This window comes from Carettochelys insculpta, chromosome 2, assembly GCF_033958435.1.
Source record: "Carettochelys insculpta isolate YL-2023 chromosome 2, ASM3395843v1, whole genome shotgun sequence".
NCBI lineage: Eukaryota > Metazoa > Chordata > Testudines > Carettochelyidae > Carettochelys > Carettochelys insculpta.
Window position 1 is genome coordinate 76620356 of NC_134138.1, and position 26012 is coordinate 76646367.

At 47.1% G+C, this 26012-nt stretch overlaps 1 protein-coding gene across 3 annotated transcripts in view; it reads left to right on the forward strand.

The window, feature by feature from the left end:
- RB1CC1 (RB1 inducible coiled-coil 1) overlaps positions 1–26012 on the forward strand; it is a 144106-nt gene that overhangs the window by 112424 nt on the left and 5670 nt on the right. For 2 of the 3 annotated variants that reach the window (XM_074987180.1, XM_074987182.1), the window contains 2 exons: positions 10070–10128; positions 19056–19192. In XM_074987180.1, coding sequence (XP_074843281.1) covers positions 10070–10128; positions 19056–19192 — 196 coding nt within the window. The remainder of the gene's footprint in view (positions 1–10069; positions 10129–19055; positions 19193–26012) is intronic. The other variant, XM_074987181.1, reaches the window with a different exon arrangement.

The following is a 26012-nucleotide window of genomic DNA, read 5'->3' on the forward strand; positions in this document are numbered from 1 at the left end:
GAGATATGCATAGATTAAAGTCTTGGTTCCTGACCTATTGGTTCTAGACTGAGTGCTTCAACATGGAGCTAGAGAGATTTCCTCTGAACATGAGAAGAGATAATTTTTCTTCATAACTTACTCATTTCTTGGTCTTACTGTTGAGCTTTCCAACTTTTCTGGGAATTAATGGGACTACATTGGAACCTCAGAGTTATGATCACCTTAGGAATAGAAGTTGTTTGTAGTTCTGAATATTGTGGTTGTTCATTCAGACGTTTACAGCTGAACATTGACTTTGTGTGAAACTTAAAAATGCTAAACAAAATCTGCTTTTAACCATCTATTTGAAAGAAAGAAGCACAGAAACAATTTCCTTACATTGTCAAATCTTGTTTTATATTATCTCTTGGCTTTTATTAGTTTATAAGTAATAGGTGTGGGTTTTGTGGGTTTGTGTGTTATGTTGTGGGTTTTTTGGTTTGTTTTTGTTTGTCTCTGCTGCTTCCTGATTGCACTCTTTGTTCCAATGAGGTGTGTGGGTTACTAGCCTGTTCATACCTCTGAGGTTTAGTGTATATTAGTTGCATTTCCTTGCATTGCTGAACAGCCATCAGAGGGTAATAATTTTTGGTGACTACTAAGCTGAACATGGTTTGGAACCCACAGCCTAGAGAAGGGCCTCATATCCTATTATAAATCCCTTAAACCAGTCCACGCGCATTTGAATTTATTCTATTACTTGTGACTTAGAACTCAGTGTGCTAGCTGATAAAATTATTACACAGGGATCTGAATCACCACTGCATTTTTCTGATTTTACATCAGTGCATCAATAAAGTTAAAAATATCTGTCTGGGAATTGGGAAAGGGAGCAAACACTTGGAGCGTTTTGTTGAAAAAAAATCTACTTCTCTAAAGGAACAGGTAGCAATCAAACTGTTGCGACATAGGTTCTGGAGGAGACCAAGAACTAACATCTATTAATTACAAAAATAGGTATGATGTTGTTGCAGTTAAGCTACTTTTCCACGTGAAGAAAACTTGCATATTTACCTGGCCTTTCTTGGTAGAGTGTCATATCTCAAATTATATTTGTGAAACGGAGAAGTCCTGAAGTTACTTGAATGTTTAGGTACGTATGTAGATATAAATAGATTCAGATGCATGAAATGTTATTTTAGGAAAACGTCATAAACAGTGACCCAGAGTTTGCTTAAAAATTGCATCACTCATGGAAATCTAATTTTCACATTATAAACTGTCTGTGATGCCTCTTTTAATGGATGAAGCTGAGAATGAAGGTTGGACAATCTGTGAAATATGTTCTCTGACAAGGATTCATTTATAGTGTTACTCAATTATTGGGTAAATCCATTGGCATTTATTTCAGCCTCATTGTTGATAAAACAGCTGAGGAAGAAGTTTCCTTTTGTAGAGAACAAACTAGTGGCTCAGTCTAGCAAATATGAAATAGACTGAGCAATAAAACAAAAGGCAAATATAAATTTCTGTCCAGTTGATTGCATGCTGAAAAGGGGCTTTCCTGAACTAAATCCTTGTGCTAATGAGAGCTTAAAAATAATTTGGTGAGTGCTTGCTATTATAAAAGAGACACACAATTCCTCAGTACTGAAGATGGGACTTGTTCCTTTGTGGGTTATTTGCGACATTCTATACACAAGAGAAGGCATTCAGTGGTTTACCGTTCCACACAAAAAACTGCCTGGAGGAATTCGAAGATTTTGAAGGTTAATGTGAGATTCTCACACCTGTTTCTGCCCTGGTATACCAAGTAAAAGTGCCTATACAGCATATAGGGATTCTTTTCGTTCCAGCCTAAAAGGAGAATTCTCGCCCCCCAATATAGAAACTGAAGCTGTGTCTACACAATAGCAACATAGCTGTGGTGTTGCAGCTGTGCCATTGGAACACTATGGCCACGTCTACACTAGCACACTACGTCGAAGTAGCCTATTTCGAAGTAAGGACATTGAAATAGGCTACTTTGACGCATATCGTCTACACGTCCTCCAGAGCTGGTGCCATTGACATTCAACGTCGAAGTAGCGATGGGGAACATCAAAAGGAGCCACCCCGGAAGGAAATGTGGAGTGTCCACACACAGAAGCGCTCCCTGTTGAAATAAGGGGCCAGCAAAGCTCCAAGCAGCTCCCTTAAAGGGCCCCTACCAGACACACTTGCCCTGCACAACACAGGATCCACAGAGCTGACAACTGGTTGCAGACCCTGTGCATGCAGCATGGACCCCCAGCTGCAGCAGCAGCCAGAAACCCTGGGCTAAGGGCTGCTGCACGCGGTGACCATAGAGTTCCACAGGGGCTGGACGGAGTGTCTCTCAACCCCTCAGCTGATGGCCGCAATGGAGGACCCTGCTATTTCGAAGTAGCAGGATGCGGATCGTCTACACACACCCTCCTTTGACGTTGAATGTCAAAGTAGGGCGCTATTCCCATCTTTGGATGGGAATAGCAATTTTGACATCTCGCTGCCTAATGTCGATTTCAACGTTGAAATAGCACACGGTGCACGTAGACACAACACGTGCTATTTCGACATTGTGCCAGCTACTTCGAAGTAGCGGGCTAGTGTAGACGCACCCTATAGCTGTAGATGCTTCCTTCATTGGTGAAAGGCACTACTAACAACTCCAGTAGCATAGCTTAGATCAACTTTTTAGCAGAATATAGACCTACCCTGTCTGCTATAACCATAGCTAAATATGGACTGGGTGTTCTGTACTAAGCTTTAGATGTTCCAGATTCTATCCTGCCTGCTGAAGACTGATCTGTTGGTGTTGCACTAAGTAGTTTTAAAACAAAAATTAAGTAACTGTATGAAAACTGTTAAAATGTTGTTTATATAAAAAACCAAGAAATGTAAGGCTTTGACTTTACAAATCTGAAAATAGCAAGATATCTTTCTCAAGTATAGCAACTTGTGCAGGACACTTTGACTTTGGCAAACTGGGAAAAAAAATTTAAACTATTTTTAGACATTTGATAGGTTCCAAATTGGTGATGAACTTTCGGTGGGTGTGGAGGAGACTTATTTGTACTTTATGGATGATTCAAAGGTGACGTAGTCACCCATGTGTAGCAGTTCTCAAAGTTAATCTGATTTTTAGACCATATGACAGAATGATACCAGAAATGTCATAATTAAAAGTTTAGTACTTGCCAATTTTGAACTGCTTTCCGCTCTAGTCTCTTCACCCTTCTCCAAACTTTCTATTTCTGCTCTTACTTTAAGATGATGTGAGAAATTAGTCATGAAGGGACTTCCAAACTTGCAAAGAGCACTGATATGTTTTTTAGGAGAAATCTGTCGATAGGACACGTTATATCTTGCATACTGACAAGAGTTAGATTCCTGTCCTGTGAATATTTACACAACATGTGGGTAGCTGTGTTAGTCTGTAATTTAAAAAACAAGCAGTCCTGTGACATCTTAGAAACTAACAATATTTTTTAGTCATGAGCATTTGTGAGTACAACCTACTACTTTTAAACACAGTGGGATTGCCTGCATGCATTTGTGGGCTAGAGGCCATTTAGGCTATGTCTACATGGTGGACGTTATTTCGGGATATGAAGGTATCCCAAAAAAGCTGCCCATGGCTAAGCAATGCACCCGTTGTTTCAAAACAGTTTTTGAGATAATGGGTATAGCGCAAATTGCGTCGCTTATTTCAAGCTTAGGGTGCCATGTAGACGTAGCCTTAGAGACCTTCTAAACACTCAGCTGTACCTTTAACAAGTTGACCTGGTCAAATTAAAGGATAAATTTTAAATAAAGGTATTAAATAATAAGAAATATTTACTTATCTGTATAAGCAAGATCATGTTTACTCAGTGGCAAGTTGGATTCTAGTTTTGCTGAAAAGTATTTAAAATTACGGTAGTAATCTAGGAATTCTGTGACTACTTTTACTACATTAGAAAAGGAGATATAAATAGAATTAAATATAAAACTCTAATTCAGTAAGTGCTATGTGTTCTTCTTCCAAGGAGCCTGAGGGCGCTCCCCCTTAGGTTTGTCAGTTCTGCTGCACCCCTGGTTAGAATCTTTTTGTGTAGCAGTTTTTCTCACCTAGCTGCCCTTGCACAGAGTGTGTGGCAGCCTGTCACCTCAGTTCTTTTCTGATCTCTGCTGGCTCTGGTTGCAGATCCTTATCTCTCCCTCAGCCACCTCAGGAAAAGAAATAAGCAATTCTGTGATTAGCGAAATAATACCTCAACAAACATTGGAAGATCATTTAAAACAAAAGGAGGAAGAAGAACAAGAAGAAAACACTATTAGGGAAAGCCACTCCACAGCCAGTCTGGTTAATGGAGCAGTCTTTAACACATAGGGACCATATGAACTGCCCCTCCATGTACAGTCCTTGAGGGGTTGACAGTTCAGAAGACTTCGCTCCTCTTGAGTCCTGTACTAAATGGGAAATCACCTGGAGGCAAGAAAAGGTCCCATGCTTCATTGTGATCTGTCTCCCCGAGTGCCCACAAGTCAGCCACCAAACACCGCGCTGCCACCCTCCCCACAGCTAAGAGGACAACCTTGGTGTCCTTGCCAGAAGGGCAACAAAAGGAGAGGGCCCTCCCCTCCTCTGCCAAAACAGGCAGCCAAAGCAGGCAACCGTTAAGGCAGTGCAGAAGAAGAAGGTAACTGAAGAGTGCATACCAGCTCCTGCACTTATGCCTCAGTACCTGCAGGTGGCAGCGCTAAGAAACCAGCACAGGCAAGGTGCACCAGAAACACCATACTTCCTGCACCGAGGCAAGGAGTCCTGCTAACAGTGCCGCTCCGCTGTTCATACTACACTGCCTCAGAGGATTTATTTGTCAGTTCAGTGCCAGGCATGGCTCTGCTGAGTGAGAGCTTTTTACATAGTCCAAGGCTCTCTCACTCTCACACGCCAGCTACAGACCTGGCTTGGTCTTCAGTTAGAGGATGACAGACCACCTCAGAAAAGAGCAAAGTGGCACACTAAGCCTTTACATACATAACAGTGGCAGAAACAATGGGCTTCACCTTTGCTATCTGCTTGGCCCTACTGGCACCCTCCATGGGTGGCGTTCAGACACCAGCCTCTCTCACAGCCACTCCCAGTACCTTGCCATAACCCACATCCCAGTATGGAATCGTGTATTAGTTTGGACTTCTCTGACACAGAGGATTATGACTCTCAGATTAGAGAGGAAGATCATTCAAACACTCTTCTTCCATCATGTCTTTTTGCTATCCTCCACAGCCTCAATAATTCAGCCTTCCACCTCAGCTGATAACTCTAGATCCTTCCACAACCTATACAGAAGAGTCTTGGATAAACTCAAGATTCCCCTCTCAACCTTGAGGGATACTAAACACAAACTAACATACTCTATTCCACACAGAATAGACTGGTAATACCTGTCAATGAAGCGCTGTTGGGTTCCGCTAAAATCCTCTGGAACACCCCAGCCTCTGTCACACCACTGTCAAAGTGACTGGAACTCAAATACTATGTAGCCTCAGAAGGCTCAGAGTTCCTCTTCTTGCTTCCACCCTTGAATTCTTTCATAGTGGATACTGTAAACCAGAAGGGCAGACATTATAACACCTGAATCAGCCCCAGTGACAAAGACTGGAAAAGGCTGGACACAATGGGGAAGAAATTGTACCGCTCAGCTAGCCTCCAGTTTCTCATTAGCAACTACATGGCATTACTAGCGAATGATGCACATCACATATTTGGCAAGATTAACACCTTTATTGAGGCCATTCCAATCAATAGACCAATACAAAGACCTCGTAGTTGAGGGCTCCTTAATTGCAAGAATGGCATTAGTCTACCCTAGATGTAGCAGACACAGCAGCCAGGTCTCTAGCATCATCAGTAGTCATGAGGTGGGTGTCCTGACTGCAACTCTTTGGATTTACCAAGAAGGTCCAAGCCATTGTTGAAGACCTTCCTTTTGAGATGTCCTGTCTCTTCTTGGAAAGCACCAACGAAGGTTTGCAATCCTTCAAAGAGTTGTGTCACCTTCTGCACCTTGGGAATTCAAACAGTCACTGTAAAGCACAACAACAACAAACAATATAATGACAAATATAAACCACCATTTAACACCAGACGATATGACAGTAGATGACACCAAAATCAGGATAGGAGGAGACAGGCATCAAGCCAGTCTCTGACACAGCAGGCTCCAGCCTGCCATTCATTTTGAAGTTTTGGTCAAAAGTTGGGACAGCGCCCTTAAATTGCAGGCCCCCACACAGAGCCACACACCATCTCTGCGGCAAGGCTAGCATCATTCTGCCCTACTTTGTGAGCCATCATGACCGATTGCTGCATGTTATAAATCGTACAGAATGGTTATATGATTCCATTCCTCTCCAACCCGTTTCCCCATTCCTCTTCAGGAACCCTTCTCACCAGACTGTGCTGCTGCAAGAAGTACAGCACCTATGGCTGGGGACCATAGAACAGGTACCTACCAAGCACAGATTGTTCTTTACACAGAAGAAAATGGGGATAGTATGGGAAAACCCATGTACACCGCCCCCAGTTTTACTCCAGATTAGACCACAGTTCACAGGGGGATGCATTCAACATCACATGGAATGCTTCTTTAGTGTATGCATTCCCATTGATGCCTCTCATCTGGAGAGCTGGGGCCAAGATAAAGCAGGTTGGAGCTTGGATCATAGCCCAGACAAACCTGGTTCTCCGAACAGATGCTCCTGTCCACACATCCACCACACCTTCTTCCTCCCATGCAGATGCTCTTGACCCAGGAGAACGGGTCCATCTGTCAACCATTTGTGGGTCACCTTCACCACCATACGTGATTCCTGGTTGGCTAACAGAATTAGAGCTTGGTTATCCTCCCCAGGCCCACTTGGTCCTCAAAAACAGCAGGGAGCCTGCAACCAGAAACACATATTCACAAAAATAGCAGCGTTTTGTATGTGACCCTATGCGAGCAGGGATACCATATATACTTAACTACTTACTCCACCTACAAACAAACTTATCCATAACCACTGTTAGGGTTCACGAGCCACCATATCAGCTTTCCACCTGCCAGAGCAAAAGACTACTCAGTGTTTACCCACCCCTGCATAAAACTGTGCCTGAAGAGCCTTTGCAACACATATCCACCAATCAAAGAATCAACACCGGCTTGGGTCCTTAACCTGGTTCTCAGAGCCCTAATGGGGAAATCATTTGAACCCTTGGCCACCTGCTTTGTACTAGATCTCTCTGTGAAAGTAGCCTTCCTTGTACCAGTAACCTCAGCATGGAGGGTAGAAGAAATCCGAGCACTCGTGACTGCACCACCATACACAATCTGTCATAAGGAGAAGGTGATCCTACAAACCCACCCTAAATTCCTCCTCCAAGTACTTACCTCATTCCAGTGCAATGAACCAGTGTACTTAACTGTGCTCTTCCTCAAACTGCACACCTTTTGACATCTGCCATTGTTCAAGTTGAAGGCTAGGAGAAGGGCCACGTATTTGAAATTTCTCCTTCCTACTTCCCACGGGTGCATCTGAATAAGGGACAGTGAGGAAATGGCTCACCAGTTGACTCTAGTTAGTGAGTGGGAATTTGCAATGCTATTATAGCAAAGGAAATGGGGAGTATCCACTGTCTCCATGAATACAGAAGGTTATGATGGTTATAAAAATAGAGATTTTGTAAGTTGTGGTTTTTATGAAGTACCAGTATGACATTTTATTTTAGACCAAAACCTGTCTAGAAAGAAGTGTTGATACACTAATTGAATTCTATAAGCATCCTATGATTGACTTTTTTCATCTCATGCTTGCTGTGAAGTATCATACCAAGTTACTTAATTAAAAAAACGGCCTAATATTGGCTTGTTACTGTCATATTAAGGGTTTAAATCTCTCATGTTATTAGGCAGAGCAATATTGAATTCAAAGTACTGATGAAAATATTTTGATTCCTGTACTATTGAACGTGGCTCAGTATTCAGAAATCTGTTCTTTAGAGGGTTTAATTTTTTTTTAAATAAACCTGCAGCCTTGTACTTAGCTGTACAAGACAGTTTGTTTCTGATAGTACAGAATATGAGGAGTAAGAGTTAACTACTTTAGTTCTCAGGTGAACTAAAGTGATTTGCAGTTAATTTCACCTCTGTGTCTGAAGTATTACATCCAATCTCAGCTCTGTCTTTAACCACTTGAGAGCACTCCTTGTGGTATTGGATTTAGCTGTCATTTGAAGCTGAGCGAAAGGAAGGAACCCAGAGGAGCCAAGCCAACTCCAACTCCCATTGAACATTAATGGGAACTAGTAATCTTAAACCTTTACTCATGTAAGTGCCCTAATCAACAAGGCAGTTACACATCTTTCCAAGAAGAGTTGTTTTTAAAGTACATAGATCTGTGCTTTTCATTGTGTATATTTGCATAGTTGAAAATGATTTCTTCTGAGGCTTTCTTTTGCTTTTGATTGTTTCTCTGAAATTAACTTCTTTGGCAGAAACTCATTTTTATTTTCAGGGAAGAAACGAGGAAAGGGAATAAGTGGCTGGGAAAGGTGTCTTTCACAGTGCAGTGATTGCAGCAGAGATTTGCTTAGCCAATATATGGAACTTTTTTATTAATCATTTTGTCAAAAATTAGACCATATTTAAATCACCTTGTTATGCATAAAAAAGCAGGTTACTACTATCTGAAAATGTTGCATTGAACTGTCCCTAGAAGTTTTCCATATAGGATGAGAAAAGAGGAGGTAACCTCTGTTTGGCACTTAGCGTTAATCAATGAAGACACATCTGCAGCCATGTCCACTGACGGCGGGAGCAAAGGGCCCCAGGTCTTTTTGAACTACCGCAGCTGCACTGCTCTGGCTGCATGTGACTGTGAGCTAGTGGCAGGGGTGTGCCCAGCTCTGCAGTCTGGGTGACTTCAAGAGCTGACTGCTCTTGGCCCAGCCCCTTCTGCTCTCAGCCTCATTCCTTCTGCGGGGCATGGAGCAGGGTCCACAGCAGCTATCAGCCCTGCTATCTGCAGCACAGAAGTAATGCAGTGAAAATTGCCCTTCATTTCTTATAGGTAAAATTGTGATACAGTACTGTGAGATATCTTTGACATACTACTTTGGGCAAGAGGAATTATTTAAAAAAAATAAATAAACAAAAATAAGCAAAAAGCCATTCTCATTCCTCAAATGAGGCATCTACTGCTACTGTCCTCTGGTTTTACTGAGTATAAATTCTTGAACCTCAACTGTTTCATCTTCAGTGTTTGCTAATATGCTTTCCACCTCCTCTGCAGCATTGCTGCATCACTTCCATCTCTGCGGAAACTCTCATCGTTGTTTTCAGCTCCTTTCAACCTGGTCTCCATAAATCTTATCCTGCTCACATCAGCGTATGATAAATGCCATCTTCCAGTTTCTTGCAAACAGAAGTAGCTTAAGGATTGGGTACACTGTAATCAAATGCTTTCATTTACTCAGTAATTATTGCAGGTTTTAATCCAAGATTGTCCTGATTGTTTTTAGACCCTTCTATAAAGTTTGTGCTCTTCCTTGCTCCTTTCTCTTATCTAGCTTTGTCAAGTTCTCTGACCCTTCACATAGTCCTCCCCTAGTTAGTAACAAAGTATCTGTCTGTTCAACTGCCTACTCTCTGTAGTAGCTTCTTATGCCTCAGTGATGCTCTGCTTATTTGCATGTCTAAAAATATCTTTGTCTTAAGTTATCCTTCACTCTGATATTAACTCTTCAAAATGTTTTGGGATATAGTTTCATAGGCCATACAAAATTTTTGTGTGTTATAATTATTACTTACCAACTGTCTAATGTTTCAATCCCTGTCCAAGAAAGCTTACATTTTAAAACAACTGTAGCAAAATGCAAGACAAAACAGTGTGCACGCAAGCAAAAATTATGGTAATAAATACGTGTTGCGTTTAATTCAATATTTCTATCATTTTTTTTATTTCTGTATGAACTGTCAAAATTGCCATTTATCTAAAATATATACTGCACCAAAATTGGCCAATGTTTTATGGTTGTTTGCTTTTCTATTTGTTTTTCCAGATGTCCCAAAGCATGTCTTCAGTATCTTCAAGACATTCTGAAAAAATAGCTATCAGGGAGTAAGTATATTTTTACTCTCAAATTTTGTTCTTTATATGACTCTGCATTTTATGTCTTCACTAACAAATATACATATAAAATATGTGGAATTAATGTGCCATAATTCTTTTCAGCATCTTAACCTCAAATTCATATCTGAGACTAAAATGAATTTCTTTAATAATAAATCTTTGTTAAATGTATGGTTCTTTATGTACTTTTACTATCAATCTTTCAGTAATAATCCATGTAGTTACAAATATAACTTTTGAAGTATAACTTCATCACTAGCATTTGGTTATATTCCCATTTCATGGCTTTTCTGTAATGATCAATCTGTTTGGGGATTTTGGTTATGATTTTATATCCAGGAAATACTTATTCCATTCATAATAATCAGTGCTAAAAAATGATCATGTGAATTGCTAAGCTTACTTCTGAAAATGCCTTTTTTCAGAGTTTTGTATCATAGTAACTGGTTAAATGGTATTTATAATTGGAGACAAGTCATTGACTCACAGATGTTAATTACCTTTTTGATGTTAACTTTGGATTTCACTGTTGGTGTATACTCTGAGGTCATCCTTTTCTTTAAGGTATCCTATTCTGTGGTTAGTACCCACATCTGATAATATGAATTCATATCGTTACTTATCGTGAGAAAGCGGTGTTTCAGTTAAGTGCTAGGCAGTTTTATCATGATTAAGAACAAGCAAAATAATTAACTATGACAATTATTATTAAGCAGAGGGACATCTGAGATGTTGGAGCTGAACTGGGAAGGTTATGTCTTGATGTAGTTCTGTGGCTGTATTTTATTACATATCTATCTTATAGATTCATTGAGGAAAGATGAGAGGTTGTGTTGAAAGTGGTTCATGAAGGGAGTGCTGCTAGTTTGCTTCCTCGCTTGAGAGAAGCTTTATCCCACTCTTTCCTCTGATTCCTCGGAAGCAGGAAAATACTCTTTCAGGCTTGGCTGGTTTCAGTCCGCTATTGTCCTTTCACTGACTCATGGATTGGTCTTAGTAATGTCTTGAGCGCATGTAGTCTGTTAAATCATATGCTATATATATTTAATTGTCTTTGTTCCTGTGGCAGGAAATTTTCAGCATCTCTAAAGTTTTAATGATTTCTTTTATTCAGTCTATTTTCTTAAATGTCACTTGAGTTCCATAAAGCTTAATACCAGTAGAAATGTGGCTTGAGATGGGTCTGTAAACTTATCATCCTGGTGGAACATTTTGTATTGTGTGTTCTACAGCAGAAGTTTATTAGCATACTGAGGCATGGTCAGTACTATGAAATTACAGAACGGTAGCTGTGTTAGTCTATACAATAAACCCTCAATTTTATGGACCCTGATTTAGTGGACTTGAGGAACAGCAAAGTCCTCTGGGGTCCATAAAATCTTACCCCACCCCCAAAAAAAATGTTAAGAGACTTACTGCTGCCACAGCCTGGAGTAGCTGCCACCTCCTGCACTGGAACTGCCACATGCTCCTTCCAAGAGAGATGGGGTTTGTACATGGGCAGACTGGCACTCAATCATGTGCCCCAGTCCCGCTGGGAGGAGCATGTGGTGGCCCCTCCAGCTGCACATGGCAAGGCAGCTCCTTCAGGGGTGATGGCTCTGGGGAGTGGCAAGGGTTTTTTTTTTGGGTGGGGGGTAGTGGGGCTGGGGGAGCCTGGCGTTGATGGGTGGGGAGTAAACCCTTGCATTTAATGGACTTTCAGGAATAGCAGACACCTCCACCCATTAGTCTTAAATTTAGGGTTTACTGTATCTTCACACACAAAAAAGGTCCTGTAGCCCTTTAAAGTCTAACACAATGATTGATTAGGTGATAAGCTTTCATGGGACAGACAAGAATTTCCAGATCTGAAGAAGTGGGTCTGTCCCAAAACAGCTCATCACCTAATCAATCATTTTGTTGGTCTTTAAAGTGCTACAGGACTGCTTTTTTGTACTACGAAATTAGTTCAGTATAAAAACATCAGATACAGATATGAAAAAATCCCCCACCCCCCAGCAACAAATAAACTGAGGTGGCACCCATTGTGGAATTCTCCTGTCAACCTACCTAGCACTTCTAAGGGATGTGGAGTACCTGTACTGATAGGAGAAAAGCATCAGAGAGGTAGCCGACTTAGTCTGTATCTTCAAAAACAAGAAGTCCTGTGGCACCTTATAGACTAACAGTTATTTTGGAGCATAAGTTCTTCTTTGAGTGGTCCCCATGGTTGCACCACAGTAGGTGTCAGGCTTGCCCTGGCGCCGCAGATCGGAAAATTTTTAGCAGTCTCCGTCGGGTTGCGCATGTGCCAATGTGCGCCGGTACTTCGCGCACCTTCAGTCACATGCGCGATCCGGTCCCCACCAGTTCCTTCTCAACCGCCAGCAGCTGCAGATGGATTCCACTCCGGCTCCAACACCTGAGAAAGATAAAACTATCTTTTAATTTTGTTAATCTTGTTAATAGTTATTAGTTTGATAGCTTAGTTAGAATTGTTAAAGTTGTTCTGTTAAATGTAGATATAGTTTAAAAAAAAAAAAGGAGAGAGAGAAGAACGGAGGCGGCCGCCTTAAGCGGTCTGCTATCCTAAAAGCCGCGAACGTTATCTTTTTTCCAGGACTGATTTAGTTGTTAAGTGCCCTATTAACATTTAAAGACTTAAACGCCCGGGCCGAGATGTCCTCGCCGGGGTTTAAGAAATGTGCGTCATGCCGCGAGGCCATGCCTGCCTCAGATGGGCATAGTGAGTGCATTCGTTGCCTCGGGGAGACCCACGTTCCACAAAAGTGTCCTCACTGCTCCAAGCTCATGGCCAGAGCCAGAAAGTACAGGGAAATAAGGCTGAAAATGATTTTATTTGATAAGGCCCTCCAGCCTGAACAATTGGAGAAGCCCCATAAAGAGGGGCCCTCAGGGTCGCACAAGAGGAAGGTGGTTTCCCTAACCTCCTCTGTACAGAAGAAAAGGAAGCTTTCTCTGGCTCGATCCTTGCTGGTAACACCTGCGAGCAGGACGAGCGGAGCACAGGGCTCTGACCCGCAGGCTGCTCAAAGCGGGATGACTGTAGCACACACAGCTGTGCCGGGGCCTCCGACCATTAAGCAGTTGGCACCGGGGGCACCGCAGGTGCCGGAATCGGCGGCACTGACTCCCATGGCACCGAGCCCTGCGGCACTGACAGCACTGGAGCAGGGGTGCCCGGCACGGGACCCAACGGTGCTGGAGGAAGCTACCCGCGCGGTGCTGTGCACAGGGGCACCGAGCGCGGCACCCACAATGGCGTTGAGGTCCCTGGCATGGGAGGGGACGGCGCCTGCTTCACAGGGACGGGGAAAAGTAAAAGCCAAAACCCGGCACCGCAGCCCATCCCTGGAGGCTACCACGTTGCCGTTATCACCTAGCTCTCCCCCAGAAATACATCAGGCAGCAACTCCAGTGGCCTGCTTCAGGCCTCCATCCCCGTTCCTTCAATCACCACCCCCCTGGCTCAGACAACCTTCACCAATCTCCAGTAGGGACCCCATGAATACTATCACAGAGCATCTCTGCCACTCTCAGTGTCATCACGGAGGTCACGCTCATCTAGACCCCATGTGTACGTTTTCCGATCGTGGTCCAGATCCCCATCACCGGGCCCTTGCCCCTGCTGTTATGGCCATCCCTACCATATCGAACACCGGCACAGGGGGTCCAGGTCCAGGGGTAGATCCCCACCCACACCTCGCCAACACCCCTTCACACAGTCTCGCTCCATGAGAAGAAAACAGCCTTCTCAGGCAGACGTTGGTCCACAGGCCCTGGACCTCCTCTCTGAGTCCTCAAAAGGGCAAGCATATGAACAAATCCAGGAATCGGAGGAATTAGAGGAGGTATATCATAGTGACGCCTCTTCGTCCTCCCCAGATGAGGGGATTGTCCCTGGGGATATTCCACCCCCCCCCGCCCCCCCCCGGCCAGACAACCTTAGGCAATTCCAAGAACTATTCAAGAGAGTAGCACAAACACAGGGCATTCAATATAAATCAGGAGGGTCAGAAAAAGACGCGAGGAAATTAGACACGCTCGGTAGGAAGGTCTTCTTCTTCCTGTACCTTGCTACTCAGAATGGCAAACTCTGCAGCACACCTGTCAAACCACAACTTCGACAATTATTCCAGACTTACTTCCCTCATGGATTTCCTCCTAGAGGATAAGAAACCGGTGCTGAAAGCGATTGTCCAAGAGGGCGACGTGGCCTCACAAACAGGAGTCCAGATTGCCCTGGACATGGCAGACACGGCAGCACGCTCCATAGCCACAGCAGTGGTAATGCATAGGGAATCGTGACTCCAGACGTCCGGCATTCCCAGAGATCTGCAAACAAAAATTGTAGACCTTCCATTTGATAAACAGAAGTTTAGGGCCCCCAGCAGGGTCGCACACCCTTGAGGCAAGCCCTGAGACAGCAAGTTTGACGGGTATGTCGAGGACTGCAATATCAACGCCATCCCTCAATGCCAATCCCAGCACATGTTCCATCATCGGCTCAAACCGTTGTACTCTCAATGGCAAAACATCACCACAGACAAATGGGTACTGGAGATTATAGCCACAAGATACACGATCCCCTTCCAATCACTACCTCCACCGAAACCGCCCACCCAGCCCTTCTTCAAGGACCCCTCCCACAAGACAAGGTTAAAACAGGAGGTAGACCATCTCATGTTCATAGGGGCAATGGAGAGAGTTCCGGAACAATTCCAAGGGAAAGGGTTCTACTCACGGTACTTCCTAACAGAGAAGAAGACAGAAGGCTGGAGGCCAATCCTGGACCTTCGGGCCCTCAACCGGCATCTGCGCAAACAGCGTTTCAGGATGATTACAATTGCCTCCGGATGATGGAGACTGGTTTCCAGCCCTCGACTTGCAGGACGCGTATTTTCATATAACTATTCACCTGGCACACAGACATTTCCTCCACTTCACAGTAGGCAGGGAGCACTTCCAATACAGAGTTCTTCCGTTCGGTCTCTCTTCGGCGCCCAGAGTGTTCACCAAAACACTGGCGGTAGTATCAGCTTACCTACACAGACAGGATGTGTTCATTTTTCCATACCTGAACGACTGCCTACTGAAAGGGGCCTCAAAGGCAGAGGTCCTACGCATGATACACATCACTACAAACACATTCGCCTCATTGGGCCTAGTTATCAACCTCTCGAAATCAAAGACCGAGCCTACGCAGAATATAGAGTTTTTAGGGGCATGCATAGACTCTACTACATCAAGAGTATACTTGCCCGAGGCCTGTTCCCACACCATCAAATCCCTGGTACAAGTGATGATGTACAGCCCCACAGTGCCAATCCTAACATGTCTCCAACTGTTGGGGCACATGGCGACCACCACGTTCGTGGTACAGAATGCCAGGCTGCATATGCAGGGCCTGCAGCACTGGCTGGCAAGCGTTTACAAACCAATAGTCCATACCATCCACAGGGCCGTATCACCCACAGAGGAGGTGCACAGGTCACTGGCATGGTGGGCAGATCCCAAGAACTTACTAGTAGGGGTACCCTTCCACCAACCACAAATCGCGGTTTTTCTTATGACAGACACATCCCACATAGGATGGGGAGCGCACATCGGCAACAAAGTAACTCAGCGGCTATGGTCCCCCGCAGAAAAGACATTGCACATAAACATACTAGAACTCAGAGCAGTGTTCAATGCGTGCAGACGTTTTCGGAAATACCTGCACGGCAAAGTAGTCGGGATAAATACTGACAACACCACCACCATGTTTTATATCAACCGGCAAGGAGGAGCCAGATCCCATGCGCTATGCGCAGAGGCAGTCCAGTTGTGGAACTGGTGCATTGTCAACAGTATAAGGCTGAAAGCCTCATACATAGCCGGTGTCCACAATGTGAAGGAGGACCAGCTAAGCAGGCGATTTGCGCTCACGCACGAGTGGCAGATCCGTGCCTATCTGCTCCGACAAGTTTTTCACAAATGGGGGGTTCCCCAAATTGATCTGTTTGCCACTTACAACAACAAACAATGCCCTCAGTACTGCTCCGGAGCAGGCATAGGGCAGGGATCCTTGGGGGACACCTTCACGGTGCCATGGAAGGGCCCTCTACTCTATGCGTTCCTTCCTATGACACTCATTCACAAGGTTCTAGAGAAAGCCAAAAGAGAGAGAGCACGCATAATACTGATAGTCCCAACCTGGGACCAACAGCAATGGTTTCCTCCGCTTCTGCGCATGTCATGCCGCCCACCACTCCCCCTACCGGTAGCGCCGGACCTTCTCACGCAGGCTCGGGGTCCATAGTGCACCCACACCCTCAAAGACTCCGCCTACAGGCGTGGCTAATCCATGGCTCAGCACCTTAGAGAGCACATGTTCGGAGCGAGTGAAACACGTCTTGAAGTCCAGTTGAAGGACTTCCACCAGAAGGACTTAAGCGCAGAAGTGGAAACGATTCATCTCCTGGTGCTCTTCCGAACAGTTGGCTCCTCAGGGCGTCCCTATAACTACAATTCTAGAATACCTGCTGGAGCTAAAACAAGATGGACTCTCCCTATTCTCTCTAAAGGTCCATCTTGCAGCTATATCAGCGTTTCAATATAAAGAGGAAGGGCCAACCATATTCGCCCATCCTATGGTCACACAGTTCCTGGAGGGGCTGGTTAACCTGTACCCCCTCGGAAACCGCTGTCGCCATCATGGAGTTTGGACTTGGTCTTCCACACGCTGTCGGGACCACCCTTTGAACCATTGGCCACGGTACCCCTCCGGCTACTTACCCTGAAAACAACCTTCCTTCTCGCCATCATGTCAGCCTGCAGGGTGAGCGAACTCGCAGCAATAATGGCAATGCCACCCTGCACAGTAGTCTCAAAAGAAGTGGTGATCTTATGATTACACCCGGCTTTCCTTCCAAAGGTTTCCTCACAGTTCCACATTAACGAACCAATAGTATTACCCTCATTTTATCCTAAGCCTCACAACTCTAGCAAAGAGGCGCGGCTGCACCTGCTAGACGTAAGGAGGGCGTTGGCCTTTTACGTAGACAAAACTAAGCCCTTCCGGAAAACGGACAGACTCCTGGTGTCTCTCGCACCCAGGTTGAAAGGGGAAGGCCTATCCTCACAAAGAATTTCAGATCACATCGTATCCTGCATAAGACTCTGTTATGAGCTGAGTAAGACCCCTCTGCTAGTTCCGCCCAGGGCTCACTCCACCAAAGCGATGGCAGCATCGACAGCCTTCTTGAAAGGCATCGCACTAAAAGACATCTGCAGAGTGGTGACTTGGTCATCTTACAACACCTTTGCCAAGCATTATGCCATACACCGGGTGTTCGATGAGGATACACGCCTATCAACAGCAGTCCTATCAAGGGCAAGCTGCACATAAGCAGACACCCACCTCCTTAATTGGGGTCACTGCTGGGTAGTCACCTACTCTGGAGCATCCACGGGGACCACTCGAAGAAGAAAGAGAAGTTACTCACCTGTGTAATAACGATGGTTCTTCGAGATGTGTCCCCGTGTGTGGTCCACTACCCGCCCATCCTCCCCGCTTCGGAGCTCTGTTTTTCGAGTTTTTCAGAAGCATCCGGGGCGGTTGGTCAAGGAACTGGCAGGGACCGGATCGCGCATGTGACTGAAGGCGTGCGAAGGACTGGCGCACATTGGCGCATGCGCAACCCGACGGAGACTGCTAAAAATTTTCCAATCTGCGGCGCCGGGGCGAACCTGACACCTACTGTGGAGCACCCACGGGGACACATCTTGAAGAACCATCATTACTACACAGGTGAGTAACTTCTCTCTTTCGTGGGCAAAGACCCGCTTCATGCAGCTGACAAAGCGGGTCTTTGCTCACGAAAGCTTATACTCCAAAATATCTGTTAGTCTATAAGGTGCCACAGGACTGCTTGTTGCTTTTGATAGGAGAAAATGTCTGCAGCTTCATTTTAGGTGTAGACTAAGTGCTTAATGCACTGCTAATGGAGAGCTTTTGGAGACTTTACAAGTAATTCACAGGACAAGATAAAGAGTATCAAAACAAAAAAGCAGTAAAGTAGCACTTTAAAGATTAACAAAATAGTTTATTAGGTGAACTTTTGTGGGACAGACCGACTTCTTCAGACCAAAGCCAGACCAGAACAGACTCAATATTTAAGGCACAGAGAACCAAAAGTAGTAATCAAGGTTGACAAATTGGAAAAAAAATTATCAAGGTGAGCAAATCAGAGAGTAGAGGGAAGAGGGAGGAGGGGAGTCAATAATTAGATTAAGCCAAGTTTGCAAAAGAGCCCCTATAATGACCCAGAAAATTCACATCCCGTCATTATAGGGGCTCTTTTGCAAACTTGGCTTAATCTAATTATTGACTCCCCTCCTCCCCCTTCCCTCTACTCTCTGATTTGCTCACCTTGATAATTTTTTTTCCAATTTGTCAACCTTGATTACTACTTTTGGTTCTCTGTGCCTTAAATATTGAGTCTGTTCTGGTCTGGCTTTGGTCTGAAAAAGTGGGTCTGTCCCACGAAAGCTCACCTAATAAATTATTTTGTTTGTCTTTAAAGTGCTAGTTGACTGCTTTTTTGTTTTGATAGTATGTAGACTAGCACGGCTTTCTCTCTGTTACTAACATGAAGAGTGTGAAGGTGGAAAAACCTGTTTTCAGGTGAAGATCAAAGATATGTCATACCAGATCTTTGATTTTCACCTGAAATCATGAGGAGCTGATACTTTCCTCATAGGAAACCTAGTACTTTATTAAAAAGTTTATAGATATGCATAAATTTTAAACTGTGTTTCCAACCATTTTAAGTAGCTTTATGTAATGCTTGGGAAAGTGCTTTAGCAATTAGATGTTCCATACTGTATTTTTATATTTTTTCCTGTTAAGTGTACCTTGTTTTGTTCAGTTTTCAGGTTGGCGATTTAGTTCTCATTATCTTGGATGAGCGCCATGACAACTATGTATTGTTTACTGTCAGTCCAACATTGTATTTCTTGCATTCAGAATCTCTTGCTGCGCTGGATCTCAAACCAGGTGAGTGCGGTAAGTGTCAAATAACTAGGTGAAGCATAATGTTCTAAGGCACTTAAAATGATGTTTTAACCTTATTTTTCTAATAGCTGTTTAATAGGTGTATGTTTTAGCTATGGACATAATACATATATGTAAGAAAAGTTGTAATTAATCTTACATTCAGACTTCCATTATAGCTTCATTCTGTAATTGTCTGTTTTTCTTCTAGTTAGAACTTTTTCAGGTTACTTTTTTCCCCCAAAAGTTAGTATTTTGGATTGTTAGATCAAAATGCATTAATCTTTTCAAATTTAGGCTGTAAAACAAATTTAACACTATATTTCTGCATACATACATGCACAACTCATGCATGTATTATATAAAATTAACATGAGTCTTAGTCATGTTATTATTTATGGAACTAAAATAACTAGAAAGTATTTATGATGGCTTGGTAAGTCTGTCTTTGTGCTCCTACACATTGAAATTCTCTCATCTGGCACTGTCTTGTCCAGCGACATCTCTGGTACGGCTGGACCAGAGAGTGCCTGGACGAGAGAGCTCCAGCTGCATGGCTGGTGGCAGGGCCCCACTAGCAAATCACTCTGGGAAGCCCCACTGCAGGAGCTCCACCCAGGCTGGGGAGCCCCACCAGTAGCCCACAGTGGCAGCCCAGCCAGGGCAGAGGAGCCCCACGGGCCCATGGCAGGGAGCCAGGCCAAAGAATCTAGCTGAGGCGTGGAGTCCGATGGGGACCCCTGGCCAGCAGCCCAGTGGCAGGGAGCCTGGCAAGAGTGAAGCTGGTGACAACGAGATGATGAGCTGGGCCAGCAGTGCCATAAAAGCCACTCATTTGGGACCACTCAAATCCCAAGGATGCCAGACGAGATAGATACAACAACCTGTACTAGCTGTGCATTTCCTTAAGGTTTTTTGTTTGTTTGAAGAGCACAGCGTGCCTCATGCATATGGTGCATGAGGTCACACTATTTAGAGCAGTGGCTCCCAAACTTTTCGGCATCATGCGCCCTCTTTTGATTTTTGTGAAATCCTCATGCCCCCCCCATCTCTTCTTTACCATCATCCACCCCCCTTTTAACAAAAAAATCAATTCATAATTTAAAATATAAACAAAATCTTGATATAGAATGTTATTTAAAATTAAAAATAAGCACAAATATAGTTTCTCATGACTCAAAAAATTAATAAAAATAAAACTTAACAGCAGAAACAAATGAATTTAATGTGAAAGACGATGCTGCATTTTCTTCATAAGTTGGGAAATCCTAGGAGACCAAGTACGGACCATCCAGGCTAATGACACACGCCGTACCTTGTGAGTGCCTGGCACAGCCCAGGCTAGCCAGCTGTCTGAGCCCTGTGCCAGCCGCTTGCCTACCCAAGCCCCCACGCTGCCATGGCCAACTGGCTGCCTGAGCCCCCACACTGCCCGGTCCAGCCACCCAAGCCACCTGTCCGAGCCTCAGTGCTTCCAGGGCCAGCAGCCCGAGCCCCAGCACTGCCAGGGCCAGCCACCTGAGCTGCCTGCAAACTGCCTGCCTGAGCCATGGGCCAGCCACCCATGAGCCACCCGCCCACTCAAGCCCATCCCCACCCCTCCTCCAAACCTAGGCACCCCCAGCCACCCATCTAACCCCATCCTCCTCCTACCCAACCCAACCCAACCCACACTCACTCACCTTTGCAAGAAGTAGGTAGCTCCATGTGGGCCTTCACCGGCTGCTTGCTTTTTACAGTGGCTGCGCCAGGTCACCCACGTGAAAAGGTAGGAGCTGAAAGCCAGAAGCAAGGGCTGGCTCTTTCTTGGGGTAGGGGAAATGACAGAGGGTGAGGGGGGAGGCAGTGACCTCTTGCGCCCCCCACCCTGAATTTCTTCCCCTCCCCCCCACCCCGGGGGGCATGCCCCGCATTTTGGAAAACTCTGATTTAGAGGATGCATTTTGTAGGGTAAACTTGTGTTCTCCATGTATGAAGGCATATTGTGCAAATCAAAGTAGCATCTTTGGTGCTCTAGAAATCTCTGCAACCCCATGTGCTGATGGTGAACCTCCTTTGGTGATTCTGTCTAAAACTAGGGAACTACTGCTTTAGGTATTTATTAATACCTTGTGTTCCAAGTTTAGCAAAGCAGGATTTTTCTGTGTTCAAGATTTTTGTAAAGTACTTACCACAGTTCTCCCTCAATAATGCTTAGGAAAGTGCAGTTTCCTTTCTGTATGGTATTTGGCTGTGTCTACACTAGAGAGTTTTGTTGACAGGAGGGGCCTTCTGTCAACATAACTCAGGGAGCATCTGCACACGAAGCGTTCTGTTCGGAGTCTCAACAGAACTCTGCATTTGTCTCGACAGTGTTATCCCTTGAAAATTTGAGGAATAACGCTTCCGTCGACAGAAGTGCAGCGTAGACGCTTTTGTTGACCGAGAGGGTCCTCCATGGCATTGGCCAACTGGGGCCAGGAGGTGCTCTGTCCACCATAATCAGGGCTCTCTGGTCTGGTCTTCCAGCCACGCTTAAAGACACAGGGGACCCAGGAAGCCCCATTCCAGGAAGTAGACACCGTGGCAGCAGCCCAGTCTTCATTCTGTTCACAGGCACACCCCAGCACCACAGAGCAACAGCTGGAAAGATGGCTTGGGCACCCAGAGACCCCCCCCCCCCGGACCCTCCTGGGACCCTCCCCCCACAAGGGGTTGCAGTGTCCACCCTGGACCAAGAAGAAGCAGGTGCCCTCCTGCTCTGGGACAGAAATAGAAGACCCGCTGGCCCTGTGGGATAACAAGGACCTGCTGCTTGACACCAGAGCCAGGTCGCACAATGCCCCAGGCTACACCAATGTCGCCAAAGCCCTGACAGAACATGGCCACCCCACCCGCTCTTTGGAACTAGTGCAGGTGAAGGTGAAAGAGCTGCGCCAGGGCTATATGAAGGCCTGGGATGTGAAGCGGCGGCTGGGGGCAGCCACAGCCTTGTGCCCGTTCTACAAGGAGCTCCACCGTTCCACGGGGATGACAGTGGCTCCCCCATGAGGAAACGCTTGGCACCAGCAGAGGTGGGACTCTGCATCCCCAAGCGAGCTGGACCTGGATTCCCAGCAGGTGCCCACTGTCCAGAGGGACTCAGACGCCTCAACCAAGGAGCAGCTGGTCATTGTCCTGGACTCCGGCCCTTCCAGCAGGGTGACCTCCGGGCGTCCCAGTATCTCTTCCTGGGCTCCGGCGAGTGCTGCAGGGGGACACACCCAGGCTGGGGTGAGGCTGGCACAGGTCCGCTGCAGGGGCAGCACCCTCACGAGTTGACAGCGCCCCAGGCCCCACATATGCCGTATGCTCTGCCACCTCACTGCCTATGCTGGGATGCCCACCGGTCAGGCACCCCCTAGCCCACCAGCCCAGTGGGCGTGGGTGCCCGGGAGGGTCGCCATGTTCCCGCACAGCAGGGCAGGGCCGTGCAGGACAGGTGTGTCCTGTGCGCAGGGACCGCTGATCACGGTGGATTGTGGGGTGTGCCCCAGGGGGGCCCATGGTGGGAGGGGCTCACCCTGCTCCCTTTCTTCCCTACAGCCGCACCATCAGACGCCCATGCCATCCTGTCCCACAGCTTGCCAGGCCCAGCCATCCTGGTGCCAGGACCAGCTCCTGCCAGCCCCAGAGCATCCACCGGGGGCTGACCACACCACCGACCTTGGGGCAGCCATGGGCAGACAGGGTCTGCCACAGCGGGGGAGGATGAGGCCTTGCAAGCGTTTACGGCAGCCATGCACCAGCAAAATGAGTTGCTGGAGTGGCAGGTGCATGGCGAGGAGGCCTGGCATGCCTGTAAGAGGGAGAGGGACACGCGGGAGCAGGCTTGGAGGGAATGGTGCTGGGCGGAGCTCATGGGCCACGTGGCCACATTGATGGGCGACAGTGACTGGCAGCTATCCCCTCCGTCTTCCCTGCCTCCAGTCCAGGCTGCCCAGCTCCCCCTGTCCTTCCTTCCCCCTCCACCTCTTCTGCCCCATCACCCCTCCCCCAGGCAGTCCTTCACCTGGCAGCCTGCTTAATGTTTACCATCAGCACCCAGGCCCCTCCCCCCATGCCAGACCCCACCATCCCACCAGGCTCCCCCTGCCAGCTCTGAGACCGCCAAAGTCCCCCCCATCCCTGCACCACCCTGTTCTCCAAGTCCCTTCCCAGCCCCGACATGGTCCCCAAACACAGGGCAGGAGGGGATCGCATGGATGCTGTGGGTCCTGGCTCCCTACCCCCCATTGCCTCCATATATGTATACAGTCAGTTTCTGTGACGTTTCCACACTGTCCATGTTACAGGTGTTTATTTTCTGTTAAAAACAAGTGATCACTTACATGCAGCAGCCATTGTGTTCAATAAACCTCCCATGTCCCTCATCAGTGGTGGGGGAATGAGGGCTGTTTGTGCAGGGGGGGGAAGGGGCAGGTCTTGGGGCCCAGGATCTCAGGATGGGGTGGCATGCAAAGGATCATTGAGGGGCACGGGCGATGCTCTCCCAGAGGGCCTCCTTTATACGCACCCTGTCGTGGTGGGCCTGGTGGTTGGGTGCTGCGCCCAGCTGCTCATACATAGGGGCAGCATTGGACAGTCAGCCCTGGAGGAAGTCCTCATTTTTGTTCTCCACTCTATTGTGGCACGCACAGCACGCACCCACCACTTGCGGGACGTTCTACACCCCCGTATCTAGCCACGTGAGCAGGCCTCTGAATCAACCCTCCAAACGTCCGTCCACTCAATTGTCAACCAGGCCCGGTTGAGGTGGGCATTGAATAACTCCTGAGAGGCATCCACGTGGCTGGTGTATGGCCTCATGAGCCAGGACAGAGGAGGGGTATGCTGCGTCTGCCATGATGCAGCACAGCCTAGTGGTATCCTCCGTGAGCATCTCCTGTTGGGGCACACAGGTGAACTCTGACAGAGACTCGAGTTCCTAAAAATCTGTGTGCTATGGGCCCTGCCCGACCAGCTGACCCACACTTCAGTGAAGCATCCCCGGTGGTCCGCCAGGGCCTGCTTGATGACCGAGTGGTACCTCTTGCAGTTCACAAACTGGCCCTCACTGTGGTCTGGGGCATGGATGAGAATGTGTGTGCCATCAAGTGCACTGATGCAGTTTGGGAATCCAAGGGTCACGAAGCCAGCCACGACTGTCTCCACCTCTCTGCGCCAGACGACCGTCCACAGCAAGACGTGGTTGATGGCCCTGATGACCTGCAAGGAATGGAAACCAGGCACACACGTGAAGGGCTGAGGGGACTGATCAATGGCTCTCCAACCCCCTGGGGCCCTCCTGTCCCCCCAGACCCCCCCCACCATGATGGGCATGTGCTAGGGTGGGAGAGCACATTGCCCCAGGGATGGGGCTCCCCTCTCAGCCCACCACCCCTTTCCCCACAGCCCCCTGGAGTCCCTCCATGGTGAGCCCCATCCCTGCCTCCCTGGGCGAGGCCTGGGGACCCAATGTGCCTTACCTGCATTATCACAACCCCAAGAGCGGACTTGCCCACTCCAAACTGATTCCTGACTGAGCAGTAACTGTCCAGGATGGCAAGTTTCCATAGGGTCATGGCCACACGTTTCTTGACGAGGATGGCGCATCACAGGGGCAAGCCAGATGCAGAGCTCGAGGAATGTGGCTTTGCACATCCAAAAGTTCTGGACCCAGTGTCGGTCATCCCATTCTGCCAGCATGACCCGGTCCCACCAGTCGGGTACCACCATGTCTACCCGATGGTTGGGACAGCGGGAGGCACCACTACCGTACTTGGTGCAGGGCCCCTGATGCTGGTGGCAGGGGCATGCAGGCCTCCAGAACAAGTAAGTGACCACAGTGGCCAGGATGAGCGAGAGCTGCTGCAGCTGCTCCGGGGTCCAGGGCATGTCTGAGGTCTGGCTCGGAGCAGGGGCTGCTGCAGGTGTCATGCTGTCACTGCTCCTGCCTGTGTCATCCCTCCTGGGTCTGCACAGGCTCGGGGCTGCAGGGAGCGGCTGTTGTGGGAGGAGCCCTTTCAGGGTGCACGGCGGTGGCCTATCTGGAAGGGCTTGCCAACCATGTGACCCTTGTCTGCAGGCTTCCAGGTCCCCATCTCTCGACAGAGAAGCTTGGCTGTGTGGATGCACTCTGTTGACAGTGGATCACTGTGCGGAGCCTCTTATAGGTGCAGATGCACTCTGTCGACAAAGGTTTTGTTAACACAACTCTGTTGGCAGCACTGTCAACATAATTCTAGGGTAGACATAGCCTTCGTGTTTATTCACATCAGTGTTCCTGGTGTTTTGAGTGGGTCCATGAAATGTGTATTTAAAGGTGAACTTTTAAAGTAGCTAGGCCATTGAAAATCTCTGCAATGCAAAGGCCATGGCCTCTCAAAATCTGTTCACTGTGCCCCCTAGTTTGGGATGCAATAAACATTACCTAGTACCTCTCCTAGAATGTTCATAAAGCTCCACAGGTATCAGAAGGAAAACTGCCACCATAGAACATTTTCTCCATTAGCAAACCATGCCATGTAGTAATAATGAATGATGCTAGGACAGATTGCACCTCTGAAAACTGGCACTCTCTGGTCCAGTAACTGGACCATGGATGCTCCTGGTTCAGTGTGTCCAGGAGCAGAAGATCAGGGTGCCAGCTGCAAGGAGGTGGGCAACCCAGGCCAGAGACAGTAAGGAGCCACCATTGGAGCCCTGCAGCAGCAGCACAATGCTGGGAGTGAGAGCCCCAAGCCAGAGCTGGAGCTCTGTGGCAATAGTGTGGGCTGGGCTGGAGCTCTCCTGTAGCTCCAGGGAGGCTGGGACTGGGGCTGAAGCCCCACAG